This window comes from Anguilla rostrata, chromosome 8 (genome assembly GCF_018555375.3).
Source record: "Anguilla rostrata isolate EN2019 chromosome 8, ASM1855537v3, whole genome shotgun sequence".
In the NCBI taxonomy this organism is placed as follows: Eukaryota; Metazoa; Chordata; class Actinopteri; order Anguilliformes; family Anguillidae; genus Anguilla; species Anguilla rostrata.
In genome coordinates, this window is record NC_057940.1 from 56912420 (window position 1) to 56931435 (window position 19016).

General features: G+C 50.8%; 2 protein-coding genes across 2 annotated transcripts in view; one reads left to right on the forward strand and one right to left on the reverse strand.

The window, feature by feature from the left end:
* apom (apolipoprotein M) overlaps positions 1-511 on the reverse strand; it is a 7599-nt gene extending 7088 nt beyond the window's left edge. Inside the window, exon 1 of the mRNA XM_064349239.1 lies at positions 241-511. Coding sequence (XP_064205309.1) covers positions 241-351 — 111 coding nt within the window. The 5' untranslated portion in view covers positions 352-511. The remainder of the gene's footprint in view (positions 1-240) is intronic.
* A 1270-nt stretch (positions 512-1781) lies between these two features.
* bag6l (BCL2 associated athanogene 6, like) lies at positions 1782-18524 on the forward strand. Its single transcript, XM_064349240.1, has 24 exons — positions 1782-2062; positions 2489-2567; positions 2826-2943; positions 3509-3766; positions 4190-4233; positions 4679-4801; positions 4886-5070; positions 5376-5505; positions 5969-6172; positions 6322-6476; positions 7216-7627; positions 8345-8423; positions 8718-9091; positions 9552-9846; positions 10555-10724; positions 11933-11986; positions 12580-12682; positions 13526-13650; positions 14314-14448; positions 15238-15294; positions 15703-15900; positions 16308-16415; positions 16677-16823; positions 17196-18524. The coding sequence occupies exons 2-24, from the start codon at positions 2490-2492 to the stop codon at positions 17289-17291; spliced, it is 3648 nt and encodes a 1215-aa protein (XP_064205310.1). The 5' UTR covers positions 1782-2062; position 2489; the 3' UTR covers positions 17292-18524.
* Positions 18525-19016: the final 492 nt, after the last annotated feature.

Below are 19016 nucleotides of genomic sequence, written 5' to 3' on the forward strand. Positions count from 1 at the left end.
TAAAATATATTTTACATGTAGGTTAAGTGAGGGATTCTTGCAGGCAATATCGCTTGTGTTCAGTATTCAGAGTACTGAACATTTTAACAAGGGCATTGGCTGTTGGAACCACTGGATTCAGAAAATAAACATATTCTTAATCCTCGCTTGTCTTACACAGGAGCAATAATCTGTGGAAGCAGCACTGTCAGTCACTGCTGGTTATAATGCACAACACCGCACAGAATTAGTGACACTTACCTGTTGGGTATTGAGGTGATGAACAGACAGGAGTTGAGGAGCAGAACAGGGAAACAGATTCTGAAACAGCCCATACACGTACAAGAGCAGCGAACACAGCATGCGAAACATATCTGCACGAGCAGTACCCTAACGGCTCTGGACTGCCTTGCAGACCTACCGCACACTGATAATGAGCAGCACCCTAACGCTCTGGACCGCCTGCAGACCTACCGCACACTGATAACAAGCAGCACACTAATGGTTGGCAGACCCTCTGGGTTGGGTGGATGGATCTCGGTTCAAATGTCACTGCCCTGTCTGGTGGACAATAATTAACCTCCAGCCCTTACAAACCCACCAGAATGTGACACAACAATATGTGCAGGCTAGCGCGTACACACACACGCACACACACGCACACACGCACACGCACACGCACACACACACTCACACGCACACGAACACACACACACATACACACACTCTCTCTCTCGCTCTCTTTTTGCATGCGCTCACTCCAAACTTTTGGTGACCACTTTCTTTCACTTTTTAGTTTTTTTTGTGTGTTTCAGCAAAGGATGATTTCATGGAAGCGCTTATCTCCTGAGTCACCCAGAGCCAAAGTAAATATCTGTGTTTGCTCTTGTATCCACTAACCGCCCCCACTCTGCCGAACCACCCCCTTTCCTAAGTTTTGTTTATGGCGAGCAGGCATACAGTTGCATAATTGGTTTCCCGCTTCCAAATGTATGGAAATTTGAACATTTGATTGCCAGTTGGGGGGTTGTGGTCAGATTAAAAACATATGGAAGTCAATGAGAGCTGGGGAATTTTCAAAGAAGGTATGTGTGAAAGGAAACATTGAATATGTGGCAGGACGGTGTATGTGGGGGGGAGAGGGGCGGGGCGGACGTCTGAGCACTGAAACCAGCTTCAACCCTTCCACAAATATATCCTGAATTCACATATTTAAAGATTTGACAGAATGCAGTATTTTTGCCATGACAAAATACTTCAGTTTGCCTCATGTTGGTGAAGAACCGAGGAACTGGCTGTGCAATATTTAGATGTAGCCTACACTACCATAAAAGGATGTGTTAATATCCAACACACTTTTTGTGTTACTGCTTTTGTGCTAGCTTCAAAACACTTAGTGTCAGAGATACTACTTCTGTGTTAAAGATATACTATTCCTGTATTACAGTGGGAAACCTTTTTTTAACACAAGACTGTGGTTGAAAGTAACACAAAATGTGCTGTCCTCAACTAGATATGGAGGTGTGTTTTAACTAGATATGGAGGTGTGTTTGTAACACATCTGTTTTGAGAGTGTATCTGAAAATAATTGCATTGACAACAAGAAAAAAAAATAAAAACTCAATACAAATGTATGAAAAACCATGTCCTCGTGGAAAACAGCATAAAAATGTGCCAAATATATATTTGTTTAATGCATTTGGCCTGTTCGAGCGTTTTTGTATTTTCATCCTACTGACACTGCCAGTTCAAATGACAGAAAGCGCAATCCAGGCATTCTGCATAGACACCTCTTAAATTCAAGGTGCTACGTCAGAGGGGTCCTTGCACGACAATGTCGCTTCTTAAGGAAAGACAAGCGGAATAACAACATAGCACTGGGAATAACAGCATTTGTTATTTATTTGTGGGCTTCAAGCGTTGTATTCCAGACTTTAGGTCCAGGAGAACTCTTTACATAAAATTTACATAATCGCCAAATTTATATTACGCTGAACGTAGACATTGTTTTCTGTGGACTAAGATAGCTGCATAACTGGCTTACAATTCAGCTGGCTAATTAGGATTAGTTGCGGAAATAAAGGTAATTTTTGCGATCCTACGACAGTGACACTACGTCTAGCTGGTTTATGTATATTTTAATGCATCAGGTGTTGCCGTTAGACATTTTGTTCTGAATGTGAACGTAGCCAGGTTGTTAGTTGGCTGTGGGGCTATCTAAACTGTATCTAAACTTGTGTCTAGCTTGGTTTTCAGGGCATTTACGCACAATATGTTGCAAGATAGATTTTCCAGTGGAAGCATCAACCTAATGAATAAACGATTATCGGCCAACATAGATCGGTATGATTCAGAGTTGGTCGTTTTCTCAAGAAAGCGACTGGGTTGTGTTGCATCTGACCGTCTGAAGTAGCTAGATTTTGATGTGAGGAGAATGTAAATATATTGAGGGGTCTTAATCCAGCTCTCCATCTCTTTCTCTCTGTCTCTGTTCGTCTCTGCGGTGAAGGATGGCGGCGCCGGGCCATATAGAGGTGACCGTTAAGACTCTGGATTCTCAGAGCAGAAGTTACACCGTTTCGGGACAGGTAAGTCCTCTCGGTATCCATCTCCCTAGACGGGGTAAAACTGAGGTGGGTGGGCGGAGTTGAGGTCAGAGGAGGAGACTTCTTTGACTGTAATAATAAATAATAATAAATAATAAATCCTGTGGAGTACGCTAGTATTAGGGGCTTAGGGGTGGGGTCCATGGGCTCAGTGGTGGATGACCTGCATCCTTGCAGATGTTGGTCCACCCCCCCACCCCCTTAGACGATGGAGTCAGCATCGAGTCTCCCCCCCCCCAGATGACGGTGAGAGAGTTTAAGGAACACATAGCTGCCTCTGTGGAGATCCCTGTGGACAAGCAGAGGCTGATCTACCAGGGCCGGGTGCTGCAGGATGACAAGACACTGGCCGAGTACAGTGAGTAGAGCAACCGCTGCTCAACCACTACACAGCTGCTATGCAACCGCTGCTCAACTGCTACACAGCCGCTATGCAACCGCTGCTCAACCACTACACAGGTGCTAAACAACCGGTACACAGCCGCTATGCAAATCCTACACAACTGCTACACAACTGCAATGCAACTGTTACACAACCATTACATGACTGCTATGCAACCGCTACACAACCACTACGCAACTGCTACACAGCTGCCACACAACTGCTACACAGCCACTACACAACCGCTGCACAGCTGCTACATAACTGCTATACAACCGCTACACAGCCACTACACAACCGATACACAACTGCTACACAGCCGCTGTGCAACCGCTACACAGCCACTACACAGCTGCTACACAACCGCTACACAGCCACTACACAACCGCTACACAACTGCTCCACAACTGCTACACAACCGTTACACAACCGATACACAACCGCTACACAGCCGCTACACAGCTGCTACACAGCCACTACGAAAGTGTGATATCTGCATCACTTCTCCCCTCCTCTTCCCCTCTCTCCACCCCACGCTCAGATGTGGATGGGAAGGTCATTCACCTGGTAGAGCGGGCCCCTCCTCAGACCTCACACCCGGGGGGTGGGGCCGGGGGTGTCCCTGGGACGGGAGGGACCACAGAGGGGGTGGGGTCCTCCTCCCACTCCTCCACCTCCACCGGCACCGGCCAGGGAGGTCCTCACGACCGCAACGCCAACAGCTACGTCATGCTGGGAACCTTCAACCTGCCGGTCAACATCATGGACCCCCAGCAGATACAGGTGTGTGTGTGTGTGTGTGAACGTGTAATACTATCTTTGTGGGGACCAAATGTCTGTTTGCCTGTTGACCCCTGAAAAAGGAAGTGAGTCAGCCCTGCCATTTCACTCGCTCTCCTCTGATTGGCACACATTTCATCATGTCTTTGACTCAGTATGGCATTCTCTCTCCTCCCCCTCCCTCTATCTCTCCCCCTCCCTCTCTCTCCCCCCCCCTCCCCCTCCCTCTCCCCCCTCCCTCCCTCTCTCTCTCCCCCCCCTCTCTCTCTCCCCCTCCTCCCCCTCCCTCCTCTTCTCCCCTCCTCCTCTCCTCCCCTTCCCCTCCCTCCTCTCTCCCTCTCTCTCCCCCTCCCCTCTCCTCCCCCCTCCCCTCCTCTCCCCCCTCCCCCTCCCTCTCCCCCTCCCTCTCCTCTCTCTCCCCCCTCTCTCCTCTCTCCATCAGCGGTGGTAGGTGGCAGACTGCCCAGAGTCAGCAGCAGCACAGGAGTGAGTCTAACACACACATAAACACACACTCTGCCACAACTCTCTCACACACACACACACACACAATCTCTCTCACACACACACACACACCTCTCTCTCTCTCTACACACACACACACACACAACACACTCTCTCTCACACACACACACACACACACTCTTCACACACACTACACACACACACACACTCCTCCACACACACACACACACACACTCCACTACACATCACACACACCTCTCACACCAACACACACTCTCACACACACACACACACACACACTCTCACACACACACACACACACTCTCTCTTACACACACACACACACACACACACACTCTCTCACACACACACACACACACTCTCTCTCACGCACACACACACACACACGGTTTCTGTATGCTGAGAGAACAGCAGAGATTTGAATGTGTTGCTCTTTTCATTCCAGAGCAATGGAAACGTGGACGTTCATATCAACGTGGACCAATCACTGCAGAGTGAGCCCAGAATGAGGCTCCTATTGGCTGAGAACCTGCTAAGGGACATTCAGGCTGTTCTGCACAGACTGGAGGTGCTATGACATTGCGCGCGCACACACACACACACACACACGCTCTGCGGCCTGTTCCTGAGTGTGTGTGTTCTTGTGTTCCAGGGTCAGGCCAGTGATGCTGCAGCCCAGCAGGATCCTGCCTCCAGCTCTCCCTCTTCCTCATCCCCCTCCTCTTCCTCCCAACCTATGGACACCTCCCCCCCTCCACCCCCCCCACCCTCAACCTCCTCCTCCTCCACCCAGACGGGCCCCTCCCCCACTCCGGACCAAAGTAAGACCCCCCCTTCGCATCTGTGGCGCCACCTGCTGCCTCTTCTGTGTAAAAATGTAACAAATATTTCTATTGATCAAGAGCTGAGCTCTGCCTACAATGTCTGCGTTTTCATTGGTGGAGAGTAAAGTGTGAGGTTTACTCACGCAGGGTAATGTTGAGTTTGCTGACAGCAGTAAGTATTTACACTGCGGTTAGCGGCTGTGATACTGCAATGCCTGCTGGGTAAAGGAGTAAAGCGTTTGGCGGTATGGAAGTGGGGGTGCTCAGCCGCAGAGTGGTGGTGATTTTGCCTCAGATGGGTTCCTCTCACTGCTGCAGTCACCCCAGTCCTGACGACCTGGTGGAAGTGATGTCAGAGATGAGGCGCCTGGGGGAGGGGCTTCAGCCATACCTGCAGCGAGCCCACGCCATCCTGGGCACCGCGACAACAGCGGACTACAACAACAACGTAACCGCACACACACACACACACACTCACACACACACTCACACTCACACTCACACTCACACTCACACTCACACTCACACTCACACTCACACTCATCTTCATCTTACAGATTCTAGTTGGTATTGATTTGCACTGACATAATCTCACACTGTAAAAGTAACATTTAACTGTATAGAATACTGCTGAAATGTGATCTCTCTCTTCCCCTCCTCTCCCCAATCTCTCTCTCTCCTCCCCCCTCTCCTCTCTTCCCCCCATCTCCTCTCTCCCTCTTCCCTCTCCCCATCTCTCTCCTCCTTCCCTTTTCCTCTCTCCTCTCTTTCCCCATCTCCCTCTCTCCCTCTCTTCCTCTCTCTCTCTCCCCATCTCTCCCTCTCCCTCTGCCCTTCTCCCCCCTCTTCCCCCTCTCTCTCTCTCCCCCATCTCTCTCTGCTCCCCCTCCCTCTCTCTCTCTCTCTCTCAGACTCAGGAGAGAGAGGAAGACCAGCGCACTCTCAACCTGGTGGGGGAAGCCCTCCGTCTCCTGGGCAACGGCCTGGTTGCCCTGAGCGACCTGCGCTGTAACCTGGCGTCTCCCCCTCCCCGGCACCTGCACGTGGTTCGGCCCATGTCCCACTACGCCTCCCCCGTGGTGCTGCCCGGTGGCGTGTCCCACATCCCCGTCCCGGTGGGTCTGCGGGGGGTTGGGGTGGGGGTGGGGTGGGTGAAAACACCGCAGTTCTGAGAGTGCTGTGAGCCAGAGAGCCATGTGATTATTAATCCCTGAAGCCCCGCCCTCTTTTCCAAACACACCTTCCGCTCCTCTGTCACCTGCAGATTAGTCTGGGCACCACGGTGACCATGACGACCAATGGCAGGCAGGCAGGGGAGGGTCAGACCCAGCCCCCTCCGCCCTCTGGCCAATCAGAGCAGCAGGGGCAGGCCCCGCCCCCTCAGCCTGGCTCAGCCAATCAGCAGCCTGGCGGGGCGCCGTGATAGGATGCCCAGACCATGGAGCCCGGGTTTGATGCAGAGACCAAGTGGTCCCGCATTCGAGATGACTAAGGAACAAACAGATTATAGGCTAATCCTGTTTGTGTGGTTGTTGTGCCGGCGTGTGTGTTACATGTTGCCTGGAAGTGGAGGCCTGACAGCAACCTGACTGGAAACGGGAGCAAACCAACAACCACATCCCAGCAATTTACCTACACAATAATACTACATACACATACCATTACATTACACCACAATATCATTACGCATATACAACCGCATATACATACCATACCATATCCATACAGATTTATACACAGAAATTACTTAACAATATTACTACACAAATCATTACAATTACATTCACAGCATATATACATACCAAAATTAATACACAGAATATACCTACCAATTTCAACACAGCAATTATTAATTACGCATATAACTTCACACACAATATTACCAACCAGCAATATATTACCATTACACCCAGCAATATATTACCATTACACCCAGCAATATATTACCAGTACACACAGCAATATATTACCATTACACAAGCTAACTATATACCATTCACGCAATTAGGTTTCATGGATGCTTATGACGCAACTGCTCATGTATAGTGAGGGGTGGTCCTGGTGACCCTGGGTGACAGCGTGGTGTGAATGTTTTAGGCCTGAAGTGGAATCAGCCCTGTACAGACTGCTGGACTGGACAACCGTGACACAAATACAGCACTACCCACATGACCATTACTCTAACTCTCTCTCTGACTCTCTCTCTGTCTGTCTCTCGCTGTCTCTCTCTCTCTCTCTCTGTAGGTCCCGCTCCTGCCATACACGTCCCTGGTCTCCCCCCCGAGTTCATGCAGGCCATTGTGCACCAGATCTCCCAGCAGGCCGTTGCCATGGCTACAGCAGCCACGGCGGGGCAGCAGGCGGGGCAGCCGCCAGCCGGGGGCGTCGGCTCGAACCTGGGCGCCGACCCCACCTCAGCCCCGCCCCCTCCTCCCCCGCCACAGGCCAGGGTGGTCATAACCCGCCCCTCGCTCTCCCCCAGAATGCCCCCGCCCCCCATGGGCCCCAGGGGGGCAACTATCAACCTGAGGGCAGCAGTGCCCCCCTCTGCAGGGCAGCAGCCGGGGCCGGTGAGCACCGTTTGCACAGACGTTACCTCGGTTACGAGCGCATTCCTCACCTGATGCGCCTTTGAGGCGCCCACACGCTTCCAGCCCAACTGCTGTTCGGCTGGAGGGGGGCTGGGGTCGGAATTTTTAGTAACTTTTTGAAACGACATTCCAAAGTCCACGCCCACTTTCCGCAGCGATTGGCCAGCCAACCACTGGTAAACAGAAGAAGAAGAAGAAGAAGCTAAAATACACCCCTAACATGAACACCTTTGAAGTCTGAGTCTCTTCGACAGTATGCGCTCTTGTATGGCTCTTTGCGTCTCGATTATGAAACACACACGGCTCGTTCCATCCGTTTATTTTCGCTCTTCACATCCTTTCCTCGCTCCTTATCTCCTCCCAACGGAGGACACAAGGAAAGGAACACGAGGAAGCGATATGAGAACGATTGGAATGAGCCCACTCAAGTCACTGTGTTACTGGATGAGATCCCAGCCCTCTCTATGACAGACAGCTTCTTGCTCCACCTTCGAGTTTAGCTGCTTCTGAAAAGGAATGAACAACAGCACTGTTGGGTGTGGTCGGTCAAGGTGTCATATGAACCAGTTCGTTTGAGGCATGTGGTTTGAAGCTTTTAGGCCTGACAAGCTGAGTGTAAAGGAAGGCAGGGCCTATACCTGAGGTTTCGTATTATGTTCTCTATTGACCAATCACGTTCCTCCTCCTCTCTCTTAGGCCGGCCCCTTCCCCCCCTCTGCTCTGTCTCAGATGATCAGCGGTCTGATGGGGCAGCTGCTGATGCCGGGGAACATGAGTGAGTACAGCGCCCCCTGCTGGTGGCTGTTTGGGTACGGGGTTACTTGGTCCCAAAGCAGTGAAAATTCATAAAGCTAAAAAGTAATTAAATGTTAATTAATTAATTAACTTTTGTTGAAGTTTAAAAATGTGGGAGGTTTAACATGGGATATTCTGTTCATATTATGTGAAAATAGAGACAAAATATTCAATTTTTCATAGAATATTTTGTGAAAAATGAACCAGCGCCCTCTGGTGGCCACCATTACTGTTGACTGTTCAGACCGTCCTCAGACATCTCTTCTCCTTTCAGCCGATCAGACCACAAGCTCCTCTTCCACCCATACCTTTTCCTTTTCGTCCTCCTCTTCCTCCTCCTCCTCCTCCTCTTCCTCCTCCTCTTTCTCCACCTCGGCCCCTCCGCCCCCCTCCTCCGCCAACACCTCCGGCCAGACCTTCACTGGCACCACAAGCACCGCCTCCACCGGACACGCGGCTCCGCCCCCGGATGCCCCGCCCCCAGATGCCCCGCCCCCAGAGGCCTCGCCCGAGGGGAACCTGGCCCAGCTGCTGGGCTCCCTCCTGGGGGGCGTGGCCTCTGCTGGGGGGGCAGGAGGCACCCCCTCCATCACGGTGACCCTGCCAGGGGTCCCCTCCTTCATACAGGGCATGGCTGATTTCGTGCAGGTCAGTATCCAAATTCAAATGCAGATTCAAATGCAAATACGAATGCAAATTTAGAAAACTGGATTTTGTTCACTTTGATGAAAAACATGGGAACTGGGCTTTGAAAATAAATTAAAAATGAATTAAAAACAGGACAAGTTTGAAAAAGGGCAAACACCACTATAAATTTGTGTTGATCCCGGGACATTTGAAAATTGTTTGCGACTGTGGTTGCCTGGATACTCGCCATGGCCACTGAGATAGTGGGCGTGGTCACTTAGAGAGTAGGTGTGGCCACTTAGAGAGTGGGCATGGCAGCCCCGGTGATGGGCAGATTTTTCCAGAATGGAATCTTGAATATTGATATGAGTGGAGATCTTTTTCTGTTATGCTGTCTGTGGTCGGTTTGCAGTCAGAAATGGTTTTCGGGTGAAGTGGAGCCCTTAAAATGGCTGCCCCCGTTTTCGCCTTTTCTCCTCAGGCCAACCAGCCGGTCTTCGCCCCTCCCCCTGGGGGCCAGCAGCCTCCCCCCGCTCCTGGGGCCCCCTCTGCCCCACCCCCTCCCTCTGCCCCGCCCCCTCCCTCGGCCACGCCCGGGTCTGGCGGGGGGGAGGCCCTGAGCCCAGAGCTGTTCACGGGCATCGTGCAGGGCGTGCTGTCCGCCATGATGGGGTCGCTGGGGGCGTCCCAGAACAACACCGAGAGCATCGCCCAGTTCATCCAGCGCCTGTCCCAAACCACCAACATCTTCACTCCCGGGACTGGGGACGCCGTGGGTGAGCCTGTGTGTGTGTGTGTGTGTGTGGGTGTGTGTGTGGGTGTGGGTGTGGGTGTGGGTGTGGGTGTGTGTGTGTGTGCTTGTATGATCAGAGTGGGTTGTGATCCCATTGTGTTCTCTCGCAGGGTTTTTTGGGGCATCAGTGGGGTGTGATCCCGATGTGTCCTGGTCCATCTTTGGGATATCAGTGGGATGTGATGTGTTTTGGTGCAGGGGTCTTTGGGGGTATTGGTGAGATGTGATCCTGGTGTGTTCTGGCACAGGGGTTTTTGGGGTATTAGTGGGATGTGATCGCAGTGTGTTCTGGCACAGGGGTATTTGGGGTATCGGTGGGATGTGATCCCAGTGTGTTCTGGTGCATGGGTCTTTGGGGGCATCGGGGGATGTGATCCCAGTGTGTTCTGGCGCAGGGGTCTTTGGGGTATCAGTGAGATGTGATCCCAGTGTGTTCTGGCGCAGGGGGTCTTTGGGGTATCAGTGGGATGTGATCCCAGTGTGTTCTGGCGCAGGGGTGTTTGGGGTATCAGTGGGATGTGATCCCAGTGTGTTCTGGCGTAGGGGTCTTTGGGGGTATCGGGGGGATGTGATCCCAGTGTGTTCTGGCGCAGGGGTCTTTGGGGTATCAGTGGGATGTGATCCCAGTGTGTTCTGGCGCAGGGGTCTTTGGGGTATCAGTGGGATGTGATCCCAGTGTGTTCTGGCGCAGGCTTCTTTGGGGACCTGCTGTCCCTGGTGTGCCAGAGCTTCTCCATGGTGGACATGGTTCTGCTGCTGCATGGACAGCACCAGCCTCTGACCCGGATCCAACCGCAGCTCAACCAGTTCTTCACCGAACACTACCTGCACGGGCGTGAGCCCACTGATGCCAACATCGCTGTGAGTGCCTCCCTGCTTTACCCAACCTGCTCTCACTTTACTCACACTTTACTCTCTGCTTTACTCTCTGCTTTACTCAACCTGCTCTCACTTTACTCACACTTTACTCTCTGCTTTACTCAACCTGCTCTCACTTTACTCACACTGTACTCTCTGCTTTACCCAACCTGCTCTCACTTTACTCACACTTTACTCTCTGCTTTACTCTCTGCTTTACCCAACCTGCTCTCACTTTACTCACACTTTACTCTCTGCCTTACCCAACCTGCTCTCACTTTACTCACACTTTACTCTCTGCTTTACTCTCTGCTTTACCCAACCTGCTCTCACTTTACTCACGCTTTACTCTCTGCTTTACCCAACCTGCTCTCACTTTACTCACACTTTACTCTCTGCTTTACCCAACCTGCTCTCACTTTACTCACACTTTACTCTCTGCTTTACCCAACCTGCTCTCACTTTACTCACACTTTACTCTCTGCTTTACCCAACCTGCTCTCACTTTACTCTCTGCTTTACCCAACCTGCTCTCACTTTACTCACAATGTACTCTGCTTTACTCTCTGCTTTACCCAACCTGCTCTCACTTTACTCACAATGTACTCTGCTTTACTCTCTGCTTTACCCAACCTGCTCTCACTTTACTCACACTGTACTCTCTGCTTTACCCAACCTGCTCTCACTTTACTCACACTTTACTCTCTGCTTTACCCAACCTGCTCTCACTTTACTCACACTTTACTCTCTGCCTTACCCAGCCTGCTCTCACTTTACTCACACTTTACTCTCTGCTTTACCCAACCTGCTCTCACTTTACTCACACTTTACTCTCTGCCTTACCCAACCTGCTCTCACTTTACTCACGCTTTACTCGCGCTCTACTCACTTTACTCTCGGCTTTACTCTCAGCTCTACTCTCACTTTACTCATGCTTTACTCGTGCTCTACTCTCACTTTACTCAGTCTCTGTCTTTACTCACACTCTCTCTCTGCTCAAACGACTCACTCTACTTTCTCTCTGCTCTGTTCCACACTACGCACACTCTGCCTGCTTCCAGCTCTGCTCACACTAATCTCACACTTTACTTGCAGTTTGCAATCAGTTAGCTTAGCCAACCATGTAGAAACTGCAGACTGACCTGTCAGCTCCTGTCTGTGTGCCAGGCGGGGAATTGATTCTGTCTGCCTGTCTGTCTGTCCGTCCCCAGGCAGCATCTGAGGAGCTCATAAATGAACTGGAGGAGTACATCCAGGAGAGCTTTGTGAGTGTGTTGAACTCTGTATAAATACAAGACTTTATTAACCCTCTCTCAGTGCAGTGTTAATGTACTATAGTGTGCAGTCAGTCAGTGTGTATATACTGTATTAACCCTCTTTCTCAGTGCAGTGTTAATGTACTGTAGTGTGCAGTCAGTCAGTGTGTATATACTGTATTAACCCTCTTTCTCAGTGCAGTGTTAATGTACTGTAGTGTGCAGTCAGTGTGTATATACTGTATTAACCCTCTTTCTCAGTGCAGTGTTAATGTACTGTAGTGTGCAGTCAGTCAGTGTGTATGTACTGCATTAACCCTCTCTCAGTGCAGTGTTAATGTACTGTAGTGTGCAGTCAGTCAGTGTGTATATACTGTATTAACCCTCTCTCTCAGTGCAGTGTTAATGTACTGTAGTGTGCAGTCAGTGTGTATATACTGTATTAACCCTCTGTGCAATGCCATGTGTTAGTGCACAGTGTTAATGCACTGGGCTAATGTTGTGGTGTGCAGTGTGTTTGTACACTGTGGTGTAGTGTAGTACTGTGTGCTATAGTGTAATTTTTTTTTTTAATATAGTTTTTATTTTTTATGTCTCTGCAGTCTACGGTGACGGTACGGGAGGGAGTGGACATCACTCGGACCAACATCTCCTTCCTGAGGCTGCAGTTCACACGCATCGCTGCGCACATCCTGCGCTGCACAGGTACACACAGCACAGGTGTGCCGGGCCTTGTGCTCTGCACTGTGTCACTCAGAAACTGTGAGCAGGAAGTGGCTGTGAGTGAAGTCCCTGCTGTTGTACGTACTGTCTCTCAGTAGTATGTGTGTGTAAGTGCTGTTTCTCAGTAGAATGTGTGTGTAAGTGCGTCTCTCAGTAGAAGGTATGTGTAGTGCTGTCCATATGTGTGTAAGTGCTGTCTCTCAGTAGAAGGTATGTGTAAGTGCTGTCTCAGTATGTGTGTGTAAGTGCTGTCTCTCAGTAGAAGGTGTGTGTAAGTGCTGTTTCAGTAGAAGGTGTGTGTAAGTGCTGTTTCTCAGTAGAAGGTGTGTGTAAGTGCTGTTTCTCATAGTGTGTAAGTGCTGTCCAGTAAAGGGTGGTAAGTGCTGTTCTCAATAGAAGGTGTGCGTAAGTGCTGTCTCGTAGGTATGTGTAAGTGTTCTTCGTAGAGTGTTGTAGTGCCTCTCAGTAGAAGGTGTGTGTAAGTGCTGTCTCTCAGTAGAAGGTGTGTGTAAGTGCTGTTTCTCAATAGAAGGTGTGTGTAAGTGCTGCCTCTCAGTAGAAGGTGTGTGTAAGTGCTGTCTCTCAGTAGAAGGTGTGTGTAAGTGCTGTCTCAGCAGAAGGTGTGTGTAAGTGCTGTCTCAGTAGAAGGTGTGTGTAAGTGCTGTCTCAGCAGAAGGTGTGTGTAAGTGCTGTCTCAGTAGAAGGTGTGTGTAAGTGCTGTCTCAGTAGAAGGTGTGTGTAAGTGCTGTCTCAGTAGAAGGTGTGTGTAAGTGCTGTCTCTCAGTAGTATGTGTGTAAGCGCTGACGTATGCGCTGTCTCCTCAGACCAGACGTTTGGGCCGCGGCTGCTGCTGCTGTGCACGCAGGGTCTGTTTGAGTGCCTGGCCCTCAACCTGTACTGCCTGAGAGGAGAGCAGAGAGCGCTGACTGCCGTCATCAACCACCGCATCGTCAGTACCTGTCTCTCTCCCTCCCTCTCTCTCTGCCCTTTCCCCTCTCTGTCTCTCCCTCTCTCTCCCTCCCTCTCTCTCTGCCCTTTCCCCTCTCTGTCTCTCCCTCTCTCTCCCTCCCTCTCTCTCTGCCCTTTCCCCTCTCTGTCTCTCCCTCTCTCTCCCTCCCTCTCTCTCTGCCCTTTCCCCTCTCTCTCCCTCTCTCTCCCTCCCTCTCTCTCTGCCCTTTCCCCTCTCTGTCTCTCCCTCTCTCTCCTCCTTCCTCTCTCTCTGCCCTTTCCCCTCTCTCTCTCCCTCCTCTCTCTTCTGCTCTTCCCGTCTCTCTGCCCTTTCCCCTCTCTGTCTCTCCCTCTCTCTCTGCTCTTTCCCCTCTCTCTCCCTCCCTCTCTCTCTGCTCTTTCCCCTCTCTGTCTCTCCCTCTCTCTCTGCTCTTTCCCCTCTCTCTCCCTCCCTCTCTCTCTGCTCTTTCCCCTCTCTGACTCTCCTCTCCTTCATACTGGTCCTTTCTCTCCTCATCCCCACGCCTGCCTTTTTAATGCGTCCTCCTCTCTTTCCCTCTCATCCTTTCTCTCAAGCTAAGACTCTGATGGCTTTATTGGTAGGAGACACATTTGTAAAGAGCAGAAGCGCATAAAGGTACTCCTCCCCCATGTGTCTGTGCAGAGGAGGATGTCTGCGGAGGTAAACCCCAGCCTGGTCAACTGGCTCACCAGCATGATGTCTATGAGACTCCACATCATACTGGAGCACAACCCGGTTACTGAGGACCAGATCCAGCATTACATCATCCACACACAGGTAGCACGCACACACACATTCACACACGCACGTACACACTCACACACACGCACACACTACATCATCCACACACAGGTAACGCACACACACACACGCACACACGCATGTACACACCCACACACACGCACAGACCACATCATCCACACACAGGTAACGCACACACACACACGCACACACGCAAGTACACACCCACACACACACGCACAGACCACATCATCCACACACAGGTAAAGCACGCACACACACACACACACACACACACACACACACACAGACACACACTACATCATCCACACACCGGTAGCACGCACACACACACACACGCACACACGCACGTACACACTCACACACACGCACACACTACATCATCCACACACAGGTAACGCATGCACACACACACACACACACACTACATCATCCACACACTGGTATCACACACACACACACATCATCCACACACAGGTAACGCACGCACACACACACACACACACGCCACATCATCCACACACTGTTAACTCACGCACACGCACACACACATTACATCTTCCACACACTGGTAACACACACAAACACACACACACACACACACACTACATCATCCACACACTGGTAACACACACACAAACACACACACACACACACTACATCATCCACACACTGGTAACACACACACAAACACACACACTACATCACCCACATACAGGTTACATACACACACACACACACAAACACACACACACTTGTTTCTTGCTCACTGACACTGGAGGGTTGTTTTTTGTGATGTCACAGGGCGAGTCCACAGAGAGGACGGAGTCTGTGCCACAGGCAGAGGTGCAGAATGTGGAGGTGAGCGATGAAGCCCCGCCTACCAGTGTGTTCTGTTTTATCCAATCACAGCCCTCCAAACCACTGAACTGAATGCTCATTGGACACAGCAGAGAGTGTGCATTTGAAGATGTATTTTTAAATAATGTGCCGCAAAAAGAAAAACGTGTAGGGCTGCAGTAAAGGTGTCCTGCGGCTCAGAGTAGGTTACTCACAAGAAACCGTGATATTCCTGCGGCTCAGAGTAGGCTACTCACCAGAAACCGTGCGATATTCCCAAATTCATTTTTAAAACGACAGTGAAAAGCCATGCACTATGGTTTGGATGAGCTTCCGTTCTTTTCTGCATTCTGTGCAGAAGGACGTGTTTTCCCACAGTTTTTGTGACACTTTACGACAGTTTGCCACGCTTTACTGCCCTTCCTGCAGATGGAGGAAACGCTCTCTCCTGCCCCGGCCACAACGGCGGAGGAGGCCATGGCGTCGTCGCGGGAAACGGGGGAGCCGGGGGGGTCTGGGGACGCCCCTGCGCCCGCCCGGGAGACCAGGGGGGCCGTCGCCATGGCAGCGGCAGGGAGGGAGGAGCCTGGGGGAGAGGCGGAGCCCTGGGCTGCAGCCCTTCCTCCTGTGAGCATTTACCTTCACTCCCTCCATCTCTGTCTCTTTTTCTCTCCCTCTCACTTTCTCTCTGTGTCTTTCTCTCTCTGTCTCTCTTTCTCTCCCTCTCACTTTCTCTCTCTTTCTCTCCCTTTCACTTTCTCTCTGTCTTTCTCTCACTGTCTCTGTCTTTCTCTCCGCCCTCTCTTTTTCCATCTCTCTCTCTGTTTTCTGAATTCAGCTTGTCATACTACTGTCTGACAGTAACTATCAGTAGCCGTACGATTGTATTAGGACGGCAACTGATAATAATAATTTATTTAATAATGTGTTGATGTTGATGTATAGTGTGGAATGAAGTTTATGTGTATCCTGAGTAGCCCTCTTTGTGTGTGTGTGTGTGTATCTGTGTGTGTGTGTGTGTGTGTGCGTGTTAGGAGTGGGGGCCCATTATAGCTCAGGACCTGCAGTATCAGAGGAAGATGAAGGCCCAGCCCCCCCTGTCTGATGCGTACCTGCAGGGCATGCCCGCCAAGCGCAGGAAGGTCAGGCTCCCGCGCTCATTCGCTTACCGCGTACAACACGCGTACAACGTTCAAACAGCGCTCAAACAACACTCAAACAACGCTTAAACAAAACGCTTAAACGCTTACAGCATTCTTACAACGTTTCCAAACTCACACGCCAACCATGTACACTGCAGACGCCAGCCAATGCTCTGACAGTATTATACACGATTCATCATGCATGCTGTAGACATCAGCTGTGTGCTCAAAAACCTTCTCCCCCGGTCCCCCCCCCCTCAGACTGTGCAGGGGGAGGGGCCTCCGCTCTCTCTCTCTGAGGCTGTGAACAGAGCGGCACGCTCAGCGGGCGTTCGACCTGTCACTTCCCCCGACAGCCTGCAGGAGGAGCTAGAGAGGCCAGAGCTGCAGGAGGCCTACACAGAGCAGGTGAACCAGCTGAGTCGTACACACCAGAGTGCCTCTCCTTCTCACTGTCCCTCTGGGTAACATGCTCTCTTCCTTTCTCTCTCTCTCCCTCCTTCCCCCCTCGCTCTTTCTCCCTTCTTCCCTCCCTCTCTCCCTCCTCTCTCTCTCTCTCTCCCTCCTTCCCTCTCTCCCTCCTCTCTCTCTCTCTCTCCCTCCTTCCCCCCTCAACTCTTTCTTCCTCTCTCCCCCTCTCTCCCTCCTTCCCCCCTCCCTCCCTCTCTCCCCCTCTCCCCTCCTTCCCCCCTCCCTCCTCTCTCCCCTCTCTCCTCCTTCCCCTCCCTCCTCTCCCCCTCTCTCCCTCCTTCCCCCTCCCTCTCTCCCCCTCTCTCTCAGGTAAAGAGTGACATGCGAAAGAGGATCAGGGAGGACCCAGACTTCAGCGTGCAGCGTTTCCCCAACACACACCGCGCTTTCTTCTCCGACGCCTAACCCCATTGGCCGTCGCACGTGTCAATCACTCTGACCTGCCCCATCTTTCCGCCTCTGTGACTGAAAATTGCTGCAGCTGACACGCGCTTGTGTTCCAGCGCCTACCCGCCTGTTCCGTGTCCCTGCCCCATTTCCGCTTTCGTCAGATGTACCCAGCGGTAGGCCTACCAGCTCATTGGCTGGCGTTCCTGTCAGTCGTACAATCATCATCACACATCGGGCAGAATTAAGACAGTGTGCAGCAGTATTGGTAACCTGTCAGTCTCCCATTCTTACTCCTGTTATTGTGCCAGAAACGTCGCTCCCGCCCCTTTCTCTCTTTCGTTTGCCCTGAATGGACAGCTAAGTGCAGGTCCGCGACGTGAATGAGCCCGAAGCATCTATGATGGAGCTGGAGGGATGGGGGTGCGAGGAGAGGAAGAGAGTGAGAGTGAGCCGGAGATGGAAAAGGACAGAGTGAAAGAACGAGAGAGAGAGGGGGAGGTAGGGCATTAACCAAATAAGAGATCCTTTATGAAAACGATGATGTCCTGCTCATCAACCTGCCCATCAGCTTCGCCCTGATTGGCCAGCGTCAGGACTCCTGTTGCTAACCGATCATCAGGTTCACCGTGATTGGTTTCGGGACTGCTGTTGATAAGCACTCCTCAGATTTGCCATGATTGGCCAGCGTCAGGACTCCTGTTGCTAAGCGTTTGTCAGGTTGGCCAAATTCTGCTCTCCTTAAGATCTTTTTTGTGACTCTTCCCACCAACCCCCACTGTACCAGGCTGTAGTTATGAGTTCTGCCTGAGAATGAATAACCTGAAAACTGTACAGGGTCCTAATAAGTAAACTAATGAGTGAACAAAAAAACATTATGTCTGCAGGTAAATGGTTAATAGTATTATGGGATTGGCATCTGTCTGACTACTGATTTAGCTTAATTATGCCATTAGAGTCCCAGGTACAGGTGTACTGGTCATTTATGGTTTGTTTTTTTTTAGATTAATGACCGACAAATTTGTTGGTATTTCAATTAATTGCCAAGATAATGAATGTTTTAGGTAAATGGAAAAAGTGTCAACATAAGCTGTAATATAGGGTGCAATCAGAAAGAAGAGCCATGTTTTTAATGTTACTCCAGTAAGAATGCGGCTGTTGTGTGGGCCGTATTTGTTGTAAAAAGTTTGTTCTCTCTTTTGCTTATTATTAGAAACTACTCTCAAATAAAGATGTTTAAACTCCAAGTAACCTTATCGTTGTTTGCAGTGGTATTGCTGTTACGGTACATTTTTAAACGGATGTACTAACACGTACTTCTGTCTGTGAAAAGCTCTTTGGATTGTGTGCTGTGCTGTACTCGAGGGCCCCAGCTGGGATTTTAGGCCCCATGAAAAGCTCTCACGTTGGGCCCCTCCACCCCAGAACAGCCCATGCTCTATTATTTTTTGGGGGCCCCTATCAGTCAGGGCTTTTGGAATCATCCGAATCCCACTCAAGGATTTGAACCTGCAACCTCCAGACCGCAGTTCTCTCCTCCCTGCGGGCTCCTGCTGGACTCACAGGACCCCCCACTCCAGGGCAGGGTAAGCATCTTTACTGCTGATGGGAAATTTGGCGGATGTCCTGGTCATGTGACCTCGGCATGAACCAAGACATAATTTTACCCACGTCCCATTTTGTAGTGTGATATTCTTTGCACTGTGAATATAACATTTTTTCCAGATTTAATCAAGCTATGAA

Coding starts and splice junctions, on each gene's coding strand:
- bag6l (XM_064349240.1), top strand. CDS start 2,490: ATGGCGGCGCCGGGCCATATAGAGGTGACCGTTAAGACTCTGGATTCT. Junction 2,944..3,508: donor CAAGACACTGGCCGAGTACA/GTGAGTAGAGCA, acceptor CCCCACGCTCAG/ATGTGGATGGGAAGGTCATT. Junction 6,173..6,321: donor TGTCCCACATCCCCGTCCCG/GTGGGTCTGCGG, acceptor TGTCACCTGCAG/ATTAGTCTGGGCACCACGGT.